This window comes from Silurus meridionalis, chromosome 3 (genome assembly GCF_014805685.1).
Source record: "Silurus meridionalis isolate SWU-2019-XX chromosome 3, ASM1480568v1, whole genome shotgun sequence".
Classification (NCBI taxonomy): domain Eukaryota; kingdom Metazoa; phylum Chordata; class Actinopteri; order Siluriformes; family Siluridae; genus Silurus; species Silurus meridionalis.
This window is the reverse complement of record NC_060886.1, coordinates 25,821,010-25,836,118: the sequence shown is the minus strand read 5'-3', so window position 1 is coordinate 25,836,118 and position 15,109 is coordinate 25,821,010. Positions and strand designations below refer to the sequence as shown.

Here is a 15,109-nt window from a genome sequence, read left to right as displayed (position 1 = left end):
ATAGAGTACATTGAGAAGGCACAAATTAACCCTTTACAAGGCACATCTGTGAATTTAAATCCATGCCACGTGACTACCTCATGAATCTGTTGAGCGAATGTCGCGAGTTTGCCAAGCTGTCACTAAAGCTAAATATAGCTACTTTGGATAATCTAAAATATAAAACATAATCTGGGTTGTTGAACACTTTTTCTATTGTACTACATATTTCCATAAATGTTTATATCTGGATGTCTTCATACATATAAATGTACAATGTTGAAAATAATTAAAAATAAAGAAAACCACTGAAGGAGAAAGTGTGTCTAAACATTTGACTAGTTTTGTATACACAAGACCATTTGCCCAAGTTTTAGTCTGGATGAAAATTTGTACACTGTAGACCCCTGTTCTTGGCTGCCATTTTAATGTGTTGAGATGGTTTTCTGCTGAACAGATATGTAATAAGTTATAAGAGTAAATGCAGCCTTCCTGTCAACTCAATAAAGTCTTGCTTTTCTTTTCTGACCTTCATTAACAAGTTGTTCCCATCCACAACATTGCTGCTCCCAGGATGTTTTTTGCACCATTCTATGTAAACTTGAGAGACTACAGCATGTTAAAATCCCAGTTGGAGATCAGACGTTTCCACTCCTGTTAAAGTTCGACCATTTTGTCTTATGCAGAAAAGCTGACAAACTCTAGAATCATTTTATTTTTTTAAGGTTTTTAATTTTTTCCTCATCCATGTAAAGACACGCAAGTACAAGTATTTTCTTTGAAAACATGAAAACGTGTCACAGTACAATCAGTGCACTTCGTTGTTCACAAATGGTGCAAGGCTGACAAATGTTAAGTATTTACACAAGATAATGATCACTGGTCCATTGTAACATGCTCCTGTTCCTACACACAAATACACCCACCCTCCCTCCCCCCTCCATTGTCAGTGCCAGTATTAAAAATCCTCAAGGTCAGAATTTCTGACCAGAGTGCTGTAGTGATCTTCAGGATACAACAGGTGTCATGTCCCATAGCTAAACACACAAAAACACACACACACATATATAAATATCAGACTATCGATTATAAAATGTTAATTTTTAATAATCCATTAATGAAGATTTAAGTAATGTATTACCTTGAGGACCCTGTCTGTCCCAGAGGTCAGCAGCCAGCTCCTGGTCGGCTCGTAGTGAACGTACACAATTGTGTGTTTGCTGTCATGGAATGATGCTGTGGGTGCTCGCCTTACAAAAACAAAAAATATATATATATTTTTTAATTGTTGGATAAAAAAAACATTGTTAAATGCCAGATTTATGGTAATAATATACATTATGCACATGGCAATTTTGAGTAAGTATTAATTATGCAAGTTTGTAAGTATCGATACATAAAGTACGCAAATTATATAGCAGGTAAAATATGTATTGAACACGTCACCGTTTTTCTCAGTAAATATATTTTTAAGGTGCTAGTGAGGTGAAATCTTTACCAGATGTTGGTAACAACCTATGCAAACCACACATACAAAGAAATCAAACCATAGATGTCCATAATGAAGTTATGTGTAATAATATGAAATGACAGGGAAAAGTATTGAACACAATGTATTTAATACTTCGTACAAAAGCCTTTGTCGTACAAGGCGCCTTCTGTATGAAGAGACTAGGTGATTTTGGCCCATTCTTTTACACAAACAGTCATCAAGGTTCTGTAGCCTCTTCTATAAATTCTGATGTTTGGTTCTTTCTATAGATTTTGAATGGGATTCAAGTCAGGTGATTAGCTGGAACAGCTTTATTTTATTTCTCTAAAACCATTTAAAAGTTTCCTCAGCTGTGGGTTTGGGATCATTGTCTTGCTGAAATGTCCACCCTTGTTTAATCTTTATCATCCTGGCAGATGGCAGCAGATTTTTATTAGGAATGTCGGTACATTCTTCCATTCATCCTTCCTTCAATTATATTAAGTTTGCCAGTACTGTATGCAGAAAAACAGACCCACACCATGATGTTCCCACCTTCAAACTTCACTGTTGGTATAATGTTTTTGGGGTAATGTGCAGTGCAATTTGTCCTCCAAACATGGTGTGTATTATCACATCTAAAAAGTTACATTTTTGTCTCATCTGACCAGAATATTCTCCAAATATTTCAGAGGCTTGTCCAAATGTTGTGTAGCAAACTTTAAACGAGCTTCAACATGCTTTTTCTTCAGCAGTGGAGTTTTGTGTGGTGCACATATATGTCTATTAATTTATTAAAAGTTAAAAAATGTATTAATAATTATATTAAGGTTATGTGTTATAATGTGAAATGACACATGGAAAAAATATAGATCATTGCAACAATAAGGTTGCAAAGATCTTCAGAGCTCTTTGCTTTTACCCATTATGAGATGTTTCTTGTGTGACACCTTGGTAATGGGACACTTTTTACAGGCCATCACTAGGGACTGAACCAGTTGATATTAATTTACACTGACAAGGGCAGGATTGCGTTCAAATTACTAATTTATTGCAGCTGCTGTCTTGTCTTGTCTTTCCAGGCCTTTTTGCACTTCCCTTTCTTCGTGTGATCAATACTTTTTCCCTGTCATTTTACATTATTACACATAATTTATGGACACATATGGTTTAATTTGTATGTTTGGATTGCATGGGTTGTTACCAACATCTGTTAAATTTTTCATGTCAATAGCACCTTTAGAAATATATTTACTGACAAAAATGGTGAGGTGTTTAATACTTATTTTGCCGGCTGTATAGCTTTTTAAGTACATCATAAATTATTGGTTACAAACTAATATTATATATATATAGAAGGAAGAGTACAGTAAGAGTGTAGTGGAGGTGAAGAGAGTTTCTGATAGGGTGATGAACGTGAAGCTGGAATTTTAAGGGGTGATGATAAATGTCATCAGTGCCTATTCTCCACAAGTGGGTTGTGAGATGGAGGAGAGGGAAAAATTCTGGAGTGAGTTAGATGAAGTGGTAGATGGTGTACCTAGAAATGAGAGATTAGTGATTGGGGCAGATTTTAATGGGCATGTAGGTGAAGGGAACAGAGGGGTGATGAGTAGATATGGTCTTAAGGAGAGGAATGTGGAAGGGCAGATGGTGGTAGATTTTGCTAAAAGAATGGAAATGGCAGTGGTGAACACTTTATTTTAGGAAGAAGGAGGATCATAGGGTGATGTATAAGAGTGGAGGAAGATGCACACAGGTGGACTATGTTCTATGTAGGAGATGCAACCTGAAAAAGATTGGAGTAAGGTGTTGGCAGGGGACAGTGTAGCTAGACTGCATCGGATGGTGGTCTGTAGGATGGTTTTGGAGGTGAAGAAGAGCAGGAGAGTGAAAACTGAAATAAGAATATGATGGTGGAAACTGAAGGAGGAAGAGTGTAGTGTGAGATTCAGGGAAGAAGTCAAACGGGCTCGGTGGTGGTGAAGAGGTGCTGGATGATTGGGCAACTACTGCAGAAGTGACAACGGAGGCAGCTAGAAAGGTACTTGGTGTGACATCTGGAAATAGAAAGGAAGACAAAGAGACGTGGTGGTGGAATAAGGAAGTGCAGGAAAGCATAAGGAGAAAGAGATTAACAAAACAGAATTGGGATCGACAGAGAGATGAGAAAAGTAGGCAGGAGGTAAAGAGGGATGTGGCGAAAGCCTAGGAAAAGGCATATGAAGCGCTCTATGAGAAGGTGGACACAAAGGAAGGAGTTTAGGATTTATACAGATTGGCCAGACAGAGGGACCGAGCTGGGAAGGATGTGCTGCAAGTTAGAGCAATAAAGAATGGAGATGGAAATGTGTTGACTAGTGAGGAGAGTGTGTTGAGAAGATGGAGGGAGTATTTTGAGCAGCTGATGAATTAGGAAAATGAGAGAGAGAGAGTAGGTTGGATGATGTGGAGATGGTGAAGCAGGAAGTGGATAGGATTAGTAAGGAGGAAGAGTGGAAAGTCGGTTGGACCAGATGACATACTGGTAGAAGCATGGAGATGTTTAGGAGAGATGGCAGTGGAAGTGGAGTTTTTAAACCGGAATGTTGAACAAGATTCTGGAAGGTGTCTGAGGAATGGAGAAGGAGTGTGCTGGTACCGATTTTTAAGAATAAGGGAGATGTGCAGACCTGCAGTAACTACAGGAGAAATTAAGTTGATCAGTCACACCATGAAGTTATGGGAAAGAGTAGTGGAAGCCAGACTGAGAGAAGAGGTGAACATTTGTGAGCAACAGTATGGTTTAATGCCCAGTAAGAGCACCACAGACGCATTATTGGCTTTGAGAATGTTGATGGAGAAGTATAAAAAAGGTCAGAAGGAGTTGCATTGTGTGTTTGTGGATTTAGAGAAAGCCTACGACAGAATGCCAAGAGAGGAGTGGTTGTATTGTATGAGGAAGTCAGGTGTGTCAGAGAAGTATGTGAGGGTGGTGCAGGACATGTATAAGGACAGTGTGACAGCAGTAAAGTGTGCAGTAGGAACGACAGACTGGTTTAAGGTGATGGTTGGACTGCATCAAGGATCGGCGCTGAGCCCTTTTTTTTGTTTGCAATGGTGATGGACAGGTTGACGGACGAGGTCAGACAGGAGTCTCCAAGGACTATGATGTTTGCAGATGATATTGTGATTTGTGGTGAGAGTAGTGAGCAAGTTGAGAAGAGCCTGAAGAGGTGAGAAAAGGGCTGGAGAGAGGAACAGTGCAAAGTAATGGGGAGTGCGTTAGAGAAGTGAAGAAAAAAGTGCAGGCAGGGTAAATTGTGATAGAAGAGTATCTATGAAAGTGAAAAGTTTATAGGACTGTGGTGAGACCTGAGATGTTATAAGGTTTAGAGACAGTGGCACTGAGTAAAAGACAGGAGGTGGAGCTGGAGGTAGCAGAGCTGAAGATGTTGAGGTTTTCCTTAGGAGTGGCGAGGATGGACAGGATTAGAAACGAGTTTATTAGAGGGACAGCACATGTAGGACGTTTTAGGGACAAAGAGAGAGAGCTGTGATTGAGATGGTTTGGTCATGTGCAGAGGAGGGACATGGGGTATATCTTTAGGAGAATGCTAAAGATGGAGCCACCAGGAAGAAGAAAAAGAGGAAGACCGACGAGGTGGTGAGAGAAGACATGCAGGTGGTTGGGGTGAAGGAGGCAGATGTAAAGGACAGAGTGGTATCCAGACGAATGAGCCACCCCTAATGGGAAAAGCCGAAAGAAGAAGAAGAATATACCAATAGAGTACATATAGGCAAGAAGATACAGCATGTAATTATGTATTTTTTGCATAAAAATAATTAAAGATATTTATAAAGAACAGACACTAACTCTTCATCGGTGATGGATTTGTGGCATTCATCACACACTCGCACCTGGAACTCAAAGCCCATCAGAGGGATGGTGGAGCGCAGGGACGAGCACTTTCCACACACAGCCTTGCCACACTTCCTGCAGTGGTGCTACAAGAGACAGAAGATCACATGACCCTCACACAACTGTGTCCTTACACAGTTAGTTTTTTTATTTACAGCTGCAGATAAATAGTTACCAGCCTAACAGCATGTTTTCTGGCTTTTCATATAAATGACAGATGAACTTTATCAGTAATAAACAGAGGAATTATTAACACAACTCACCAATATACACAACAATGCAGCAAAATGCATGTTCAGCAAAAATAAAGGCACGCCCAGACTAAAACAATGTATTTAAAGTGCAATGTGAGAACAGATCCCCACAAACCTATCCGATCGATCAGCTATTTAACAATTTATCACTTCTAATAACACACTGCTCATATTGTAAGTACACACTTAGTGTAGGTATTTACTTCAAAACAGTAATTGCCGTTTGTGTGTGTATGTGTGTGTGTGTGTGTGTGTATAACCTGGCGCAGGCCAATCTTTTTGCTGTCCCACATCTGTTTAAAGTTCCAGAAGAACGGTTGCTCGCATTTCTGACAAGAGTCGCTGTCTAGCCATTCCGGAGTCTGCAACACATACACACATTACATTAGTGCAAACATATGACAGAAAATATAAAGGGAAATCTTGCGCTGAACAATCAATTGTTTACCTCTTGTCGTTTGACGTCCATGTTCCACACAACAATCCCACCATCAGCTCCGCAAGAAATAAGCTGACGAGTGTGTGGTGCAAAGCATAGCCCTTGTACCTTGTCACTGCACATGGAACACATACACAATCCTTAGTATCAGGAAGACTTCATTTTTTGATATAAAATTATAGCACAACAGTGATGAAAAACTATGATGATAATAATAATAGTTGTGTGTGTTGATTTATTTATTGATAGATAATCAAAGCACTTTTGTACGTCTCTCTGGATAAGGCAGTCTGCTAAATGGTGTAAATTGAAACGTAATACTACTACTACAACCAGAAGTCTTTCAAATCACGAGCCAATATTTTATTCACAATAGAACATGGAGAACATAACAAATGTTTAAACAGAGAAAGTTTACACTTTACACACAAAATAAGCTTATTATATATAAAGTTGATGCCTGCTACAGGTCTCAAAAAAGTTGGCACGGGACAGCAAAGAGCTGAAAAAGAAATGTAGCTGGAATAACATCGAGCAACTAATCAAGTTAATTAACATCAGGTCTGTAACGTGATTAGCTATAGGAGATTGGCAGAGGCTCCGAAATCTGTGAACGAGTGCGTAAAAAGATTGTGGAATACTTAAATAATGTTCCTCAGCGTGAAATTGCAACGACTTTGCAAATCTTATCATCTACAGTACATAACATCATCCAAAGATTCAGAAAGACTAGAGAAACCTCGGTGTGTAAGTGACGAGGCCGAAGACCTTTGTTGGATGCCCGTGGTCTTCGGGCCCTCAGATGACACTGCCTCACTCATCGGCATGATTGTGTGAAGAATGTGTTATTGACATTACTAAATGGGTCCAGGAATACTTTCAGAAACCACTGTGCCATCTGCAGATGCCAACTAAAGCTCTATCATGCAAAAAGAAAGCCATACGTGAACATGGTCCAGAAGCGCCGTCGTATCCTGTGGGCAAAGGCTCATTTCAAATGGACTGATAAATCCAAATTTTACATTCTTGCTGGAAATCACGGGCGCCATGTTCCCCAGGTTAAAGAGGAGGGGGACCATCCAGCGTGTTATTAGCGTTCGGTTCAAAAGCCAGCATCTCTGATGGTATGGGGTGCATAAGTGCATACACTCTTCGCAGCTTGCACGTTTTGGAAGGCATTATGAATAGTGAAAAGTATATAAAGATTTTAGAGCAACATGTACACCCCTCCAGATGACATCTATTTTGGGGAACGCCATGTGTATTTCAGCAGGACAATGCAAAACCACATACCGCAGCTATTACAACAGCATGGCTTCGTAATAGAAGAGTCTGTGTGCTGAATTGGCCTGATTGCAATCCAGATCTTTTACCTACAGAGAACATTTGGCACATTATTAAACAAAAAAATACGCCAAAAAGACGACCGTGAACTCTTCAGCAGCTGGAAAACTATATTCCAACAGCAAAACTCCAGAAACTCATAACCTCAAATCTTCAAACTTTTGAAAAGAAGAGATGCTACACCATGGTAAACATGAACCCTGCCAACTTTTCTGAGACCTGTAGCAGGCATCAAATTTAAAATGAGCTCATTTTGTGCATAAAAGTATAAAATTTATCAGTTTAAACATCTCTATGTTCGATTATGAATAAAATGTGATTCGAAAGTCTTAGTTTTCATTGATTTCAAATTTAAAAAGCATCCCAACATTTCCATACTTCAGGGTGTACTACTATTACTACTCTTACTACTACTTCTAATAATAATGAATGAGCAAAATTCAAATAAAGCGAAAATTTGCTCTCATGGTAACGAGCCAGCAAAATTGTGAAATCTAGGACATAATGGTTCAAAGTAGAGAAGCATTATTATTTTATTGCCCACACAATTATGAGTATCTGTCAATGTACCAATGTATCGACAAAATGTACTGCACACATCAGGTTAAAAAAAAACAAAAAAAAAAAACAAAAAAAAAAACAATTTGCATGTTGTTGGTTTTGTACAAAATAGTGTTTTCTTAAGTCTCACTTGTGTCCCTGCAGCTCAATGGCTGTGCCTTTACGACCACCGATGTCCCACATAATGATAGAATGATCTGAACTTCCAGAAAACAAGACTCTCTGGACAGGGTCCCAACACAAGGCTGTTACATTTCCTACACACACATTAAAAAAAGAAGTTAAATAGAGGTTAAACAACATTTGAAAGGAAAAAAACACACTTCTTAGTACTCCATACTACTTGCATTTGTGTGTATGTCTGCGTGTGTCTGTATATATGTACCCGTGTGGCCTTTAAAGGTGGTGACTAAACTGCAGTTGTCTTGTTCCAGTTTCAGAATAGTCACCTGACCTGAGTGATCCCCCACAAATGCATGTCTGGTCTCCACATCAAACCTGACAAACAGATCGTCAAAGGAAAAAACTAGTTTGCCTACAAAACACACCTCAATGACTAAAGGACCACATTGTTCTTTACCAATTGAGTAAAAACACAAATGGTGTTTGTGAAATGTTCTGTTCTATTCAAGCTTGAGGTCTTATTACTAGAGAATTGCATTATTTGAAAAGACAGACAGACAGATAATTTTATTCATCCCAGAGTTCTTCTTTGCTGTTGGTTTAAAGAATTATTATTGCGAAAGCACAGGCCAAAAATGGAAATATAGTACAAATAACAAGAAAGGCAACTGTTTTTCACATCTTTTTGCTCTTCAGCTAATTTTTTGTTGCTTACATTTTATACAATTTAAAACCAAACAGTAAATAATGAAAGAATTTAAACAAACTGATGTTTATCAGTCGAACTTAGTTACACAGACAAAAACAATTGAAGCTCCAAGATCACTACTGAAAAATGATTAATTTTTTTTTTTAAGTTATGTTCTAACCTGTTTAAAATTTAAAAAAATACATTCCATTAAATATATTTGCAATCGTTTAGTTATCAGCTTCATGACCATGTCATGGTCAAGGGTTTTTGTAAACTCCACAGCTTTAAATCAATCAACATATCTATAATGCTGACTATACAGTTTGCCGTTTTGAGGACGCCATTCATCAGGGTTAGCTTCTGAGAAAATACGAACATGAAGGCGTCCTTTTTTCTTTCACCAACTTTCCAGAGCATTTTGATGTGGGACAAATGGAGCACAAACATCAAAAGGTCAGGAATAATAGGAGTTTAGAGAGCTTGAACAGAAAAAAAAAATTTTGCACGGCTAAAATTCATGTACTGTTATTCGTGTTTTTCCATATAAACACACTCCATTATACACATACTCAAATTAAATGTCAATAAACATTAACAATTGAAAATAAAGAATTAACCACTTTAATTAGTGTAAATAAAATGGCAAAGTATGACAGTATAGGTGCAAGGATACTGAAGTCCTGTGACCCATGCAGCGGTCCTGTACGTCCCTAAAGAATGGCCGCTCTCTGAGCAATGCCAAGTGAAGTTCTTATCCTGACCTGTGCTCAGGACCCACTCCATCTCCAAAACGAACAACACCACAGTGACTGCACCCTGGTGAGCTACACACAGACACACGCACACACATATAGTAGCATAGGCAGCAGGAGATAACAACACATGTACAAATGCACTTTGACAATATTCACCCTGATAGGAGCAAGCTGGAGTCATCTTATTAAAGTCCTCAGACACAATGAACTCCTGTACAGATAAAATAATAATTCAAAAGTATATAAGTGTACAAGCACCCACACACACACACACACACACAAAAAGACCGAGGACTCACAGAAACAACTCCATTGTCCATCCCAACTGAAAGCCTTCGGGTCTCTGGGTTAAAAGACATGCACGAACAGGGAGCTGCAAACAGATGCAGAGAAACACATCATTTTACTCACATATAAAGCTAAACAGACATGGACAATAGCCCTTTAATATTTGATCTCATTCTGCGTGAGAAGCCCAGGACTGGCACAAACATGCACATTGTGGTATTAAGCAATTATTAGAGCTTGTCATAGCAGGCATACATTCCTCTGTATTTAATAAATGATCAAATAGTTTTATAGTTTATAGGTAATAATAAATAGAGTGAATAGAGGATTAGTTAATACAGTTAATAGAGAATTCTCAACACTGGCTAAACAAATGTGATGTGACGAATAAAACAGTTACACTGATCCTAGCAATAACAAGCAATACACAATAAGAAGCATTGTTTAACATTACATCATTGTTTCTCTCTAATGGTTAGACAAAGTCAAGGCAATCTCAAAGTTGAAACCAATCTCAATGAAGTTCTCACCCAAAATCCATAAATGTATATTCTATTGAAATTCTAATTACCTCTTTTAAGTGACAACTGATTTTTTTTATTCTGTTATTTGACAGATATAAGCCAATATTCAGCAGACTTTCTTCCTGTGGAAACAAGGGGATGATTGAGCAGGAGGTAGTAAATGGAGAAGAAAGTGAGGGGCGTGGATCACTTAACTATGTTGGGTTTTGCTAGTGGACGTGCTGTGAGGCGGAAATCAGTTACGGCAAGATTTCCCTCACACTACGATCATGTTTGGGTCAGAGAGAAGAAGTAAAGGACAAGACAGTTAATGATTGTGTTGCCAGATTGTGCTTGTTTAAAAATACTTGTGATTGCCATTGTCTTGTTCTGTGTGTATGTCACAAAGAAGACGCATTGGACAAAGAACAGCCGTTCTTCTTTGTAGTTAATTTAGTAACTAGCTGAGTTTGACTTAGTTTCATTATAGCAGTTATATAAATACACTGAAAAGCACTGCGTCTCACCGGGCATGGTGTGGTAGATGCTTGGCCAGTACTGTCCACTGTCTCTCTTCAGCCAAACACGCACCGTCCTACCACAGAAACACAGAAAATCATTCAGTAATCCACTAAGCATATTGTTTCATATGCAGCTAAAAAAACAATTACAACCACAGTGTGGACATTATTCGAGATAGGTGTTAGATATCAGGATTAATTCACAGCTAGTTCTAAATTGCATTATTTTTGTGCATGACACAGAGGTGAATAGCTGTAAATAAAATGCTAGCTGCTGTTATTTATACCACTTTCACCGAGATCAAATTTAGCAAATTCATCCTCAGTTCATTTATGCCTTATCAAAATCACTATACATATTTACCATGTAAGTCAGTATATAACTCCACATACAATTCATAATGACATTATTTGACATAATTTAACCCCTTAACATCTTCACTTCAGGTTTATTTCAGGTTGACTTCAGTGCAGTTAATTTTTTTCTCACATAATAGATACTAAGACAAGCCAAATATTGCAGAAACTTCAGAAAAGACAAAACTTGATTAAAAGTGGCAAACACATCCGGGATACTGAATATCCAGTTTTGCATGATTGAAATTGCACACGGCATGCCCGGGCACATACACACAAGCAAAACAAAGATGAGCAGATTGGTTAGAAGGTGTTAAAGTGATTATTTAAGTGCTAAATACTTTCTATAGCAATAGATTATGCAGGGATATTAGAATTATAAAGACCGGTAAAGGAACAACTATTATAGGTGGCAGCATACAAAATCACGGAGAAATAATACTAATTAATTAAATATTCATATTAAAGTAAAGAATGTGGGTTTTTATTTTTTTATTTTTTTTAAGAAAATGAGAATTGTTTATCCATGGCAAATTGCTGTGGAATAAGAGAGGTACAAAAATGAGATGTAAAATTATATGAATATAATTAACTTTGAGATGTAACAGCAACTCCAAAGGTTTAGGGGTCAAATCACAACTATAAAAAAATTTATTTGCCTGCAATTGCATACATTGAAGTGAATCATTCCTCATACACTCATGCCTATATTACTCACAATTTGAAGTGTCTAAACAACACCCAATATAAAGTGTGTTTTTTTGGAAAAAAGAAAAAAAAAAAAAAGAGATGTGGCCTATTTGTTGAACAGAGTGGTTTGGTACACGCCCACATCAGTGGAGCAGGGAAATAAAGCACTTGTGATAATGCTGAAGTGGCAGGATGTGACTGTCACATCATATGATGATGAAGAAACAGTGTAAGGAAGGAAAACTGTGAGCAAACTGTTATAAAAGTGTCCCTACAGTTTCCCTTCAACTGCACATCATGATTTTTTTCATGATTAACACTAACGTTCCTGACAACGTTACTGTTAATCATGAAAAGAAAAAAAAAAAGAGACCACGAGTAAGTAGTTACCCTATCAGACATATTGCACATAGGTAATATTGCTCGGTTTTAAATTATTGTTATTGCACATGTGTTTCATTGAACCAGAAGTGTTATAAGCTCATTAAAAAGTATCCAAGAGGAACTTTATAATGACCTGAAGATACATTTCAAGTTAAATGATCATTTTCTGTGTTTTTTCATTTGTAGGAATATTGTAGCACTAATAATCAGTTCATCTTTCACCTAAAAACAGTGGCAATTTAGTCTTGATATTACAGCCAGCTAAAGAGGATATGTAGACCTTCAGTCCATGCAGATCTGGGTCTCATGGTTCAACTTTCATTCTGACACTACTATCATCTTGTAGACCACAGAGTATCTGTCAAAACTCATGCTGCAATGCATTCGGGGACTTTGAGCCCAGTCCATTAGTTATCTCTATTAACCCCATGCTGGATTTTGCACAGGGGTACAACAAAGATGAAACACCCGAGATATTCCAGTATAAACATATTTCATTTGTGGAGTTTAAACATTCCCTTCAGTGTTATATCGTGCTAAGGAAACATTACAATTCCAAGTGATTCAACTACATATCAAGTCTTAATCCCGCTCTGATTTCTACAATCTTAGTCCATAATGAATCAAATAAAGATTTTTGCTTCCTAATGACTTAATGTACCCAATATACCATACCTTCTTTAATTATTGATTCTGATTAGCCAGAATGATCAATCTGATTATGCTATTGTTTATTTTAAATACATTTATTTAACTTACAAAGCATTAGACCTCAGTGTCAGCACTATTCTACAAAATTTTTTTGTTTTTTGTTTTTTTTTTAAATTTAGGTCTTTAATAATTTTAGTTGGCTTCGAAAAAAAAATATTCTCACCCCAGGAGCTTTAGTAACCTGTAGAATGTCAAAACAAATGACAGGAGAAAATATTTTCTCATGAATAATAAAAAAAATACTCTTGCACATTTTAAAGTTATCAATAAAAACTGAATTTTTCACCTAAATAATTGCAGCATTATATGCATTACACAATTTAGGGGAAGTATGCTGCATTGAAATGTAAAAAAAAAAAAAAAAAAACTATGTCCACAGTCACAGCACTGTGTTGTTCATTCTTTTCCAGCAGGACTTCTTCATGATTAATGATTGTAACCTTGAACGTTTCTACGTCAATACCGCAGTACCGCGATCCATTGAGAAATCGATCGATCACGTGATCCAAATGCTGATTTCAGGTGCACCGACATTGTTCCAGGTTATACCTACACGGGATATACGGCGATGCGATGATATACCGGTTCTTACTCGGTGTTTTGCTAAAATCCAAACATTGTAAAGCCCACCTGTCCTGCGAGACGGTGATCACTCCGTCCTCCTTGGGGATGATGACAGCCGTGTTCACTACATCCTGAATAGATTCGATCTTGCTGATCAGAACCGGTTTCCGGGTCTGCGGGGGACGAGGCTGGGCTTCAGCCGCCATCAGCCAAAACCATTGACGTATTTCTCCTACTTCGGAAGCATAACACACTGTACCACGTATAATAGAACAGCGACCAGCGTTATGGAGGATCTGAGCGAGTCGGGGAGTCCTGCGGCGGCTGAGGGTCAGCTGATCACCGGGACCGCCCAGGGGGCGCATTCAAAACACAGCCCACACTCACTACATCACACTTCACATCTGGGATTTCATAAGTACGCATTTATCACTTACACACTGTAAACTCTAAATATAACAACTTTAGGTGGATATGGTTGTTGGTTAGAATAAAAAATAATAAATAAACAAATAAATAAACCCGCACGATGTAAAGAGATCCAGAACAAAACATATCATCGTCTACTTATAAGGGGTATGCAAAATAATTATAATAATAATAATAATAATAATAATAATAATTGGAGATTACGAAAGCAAACAAATAAATAAAATACACTAAACCAGATAAATAAACCGGAACCCGGAGGTGAAACCGGAAGTAAATATAAGTGACCTCCATTTTGTTTCACTAGTCCCTTTTTTTCTTCTCTTCGTATTATTATTGTAAATATTATTAATTTTAGTATTATGATCGTGAATACACAATATTTTACACCTGTGTGTAATATTTATAGTAAAGCTGCATGTTTTAGTAATTACTTTTTTATTTATCGATTAATGTATTTTATTTGTATTTTTTTTTTTTAGTTTAATAACAATCATAATAACAATAACCCGAACTTTGGTTATAGCCATGTTTATGAATCCTTAAAATGAGTTTAACATTATACCCAGGACGCCAACCACTAGATTTTTAGCCTCAAAATTATTAAGGCTCAGACAGTAAGGGGTTTAGACTAGTGATTGTCCAGGATGGTGTATCTTCTTTGTGTATTCCTCATCAGCAAGTTCTTACAATCAAATGTTTTATTGAAAACGCATTAACACCAGCTGTGTTAGGTGAAACGCCTGCAGGGGAATCTGATCACAGTCTGTATGCAGTATTAGCTTTCTTTTTTTAAATCACACTACGGATTTAACGTCACATTAAAACATTTTATAAATAATGGCAGAAATGTTTAGAAAACCTTTCCTTTTCTTTTTCATTCACTCAACCATTTATGCAAACTACAAAGTATGCTAACCTGTAAAATCCTTTAGCCTAATTGCACCAGTAGAGGGCAATATTTTATTTTATTTCCATTTCGAATCACGTCCTCACATGTCTCTGTGGCGCAATCGGTTAGCGCGTTCGGCTGTTAACCGAAAGGTTGGTGGTTCGAGCCCACCCAGGGACGGAATCGTTTTTCATAGAACTCAAATAGAAATCGCGGCCTTGCGTTATTACACCTCCATGACACCAAATTTTA

The 15,109-nt window shown here is 37.5% G+C and overlaps 1 protein-coding gene and 1 non-coding gene across 2 annotated transcripts; one reads left to right on the top strand and one right to left on the bottom strand.

Moving 5' to 3' along the window:
- Positions 1–684: 684 nt before the first annotated feature.
- On the bottom strand, positions 685–14,044 carry wdfy2 (WD repeat and FYVE domain containing 2). Its single transcript, XM_046845039.1, has 12 exons — positions 13,603–14,044; positions 10,837–10,904; positions 9,818–9,891; positions 9,675–9,729; positions 9,437–9,587; positions 8,335–8,447; positions 8,080–8,206; positions 6,054–6,159; positions 5,866–5,967; positions 5,307–5,437; positions 1,121–1,229; positions 685–1,016 (listed from the first exon to the last, which is right to left on the bottom strand). The coding sequence occupies exons 1-12, from the start codon at positions 13,899–13,901 to the stop codon at positions 987–989; spliced, it is 1,365 nt and encodes a 454-aa protein (XP_046700995.1). The 5' UTR covers positions 13,902–14,044; the 3' UTR covers positions 685–986.
- A 919-nt stretch (positions 14,045–14,963) lies between these two features.
- On the top strand, positions 14,964–15,037 carry trnan-guu. The gene has a single exon. It is a non-coding gene; the product is annotated as a tRNA-Asn (tRNA).
- Positions 15,038–15,109: the final 72 nt, after the last annotated feature.

Excerpts from the sequence above, each read along its gene's own strand:
- wdfy2 (XM_046845039.1), bottom strand. The coding sequence starts at position 13,901 with ATGCGCCCCCTGGGCGGTCCCGGTGATCAGCTGACCCTCAGCCGCCGC. Across the intron at positions 9,730-9,817 it reads TGGACAATGGAGTTGTTTCT|GAGTTCATTGTGTCTGAGGA; the intron begins GTGAGTCCTCGG and ends TTATCTGTACAG. Across the intron at positions 5,438-5,865 it reads AAAAGATTGGCCTGCGCCAG|CACCACTGCAGGAAGTGTGG; the intron begins GTTATACACACA and ends TGTCTCTTGTAG.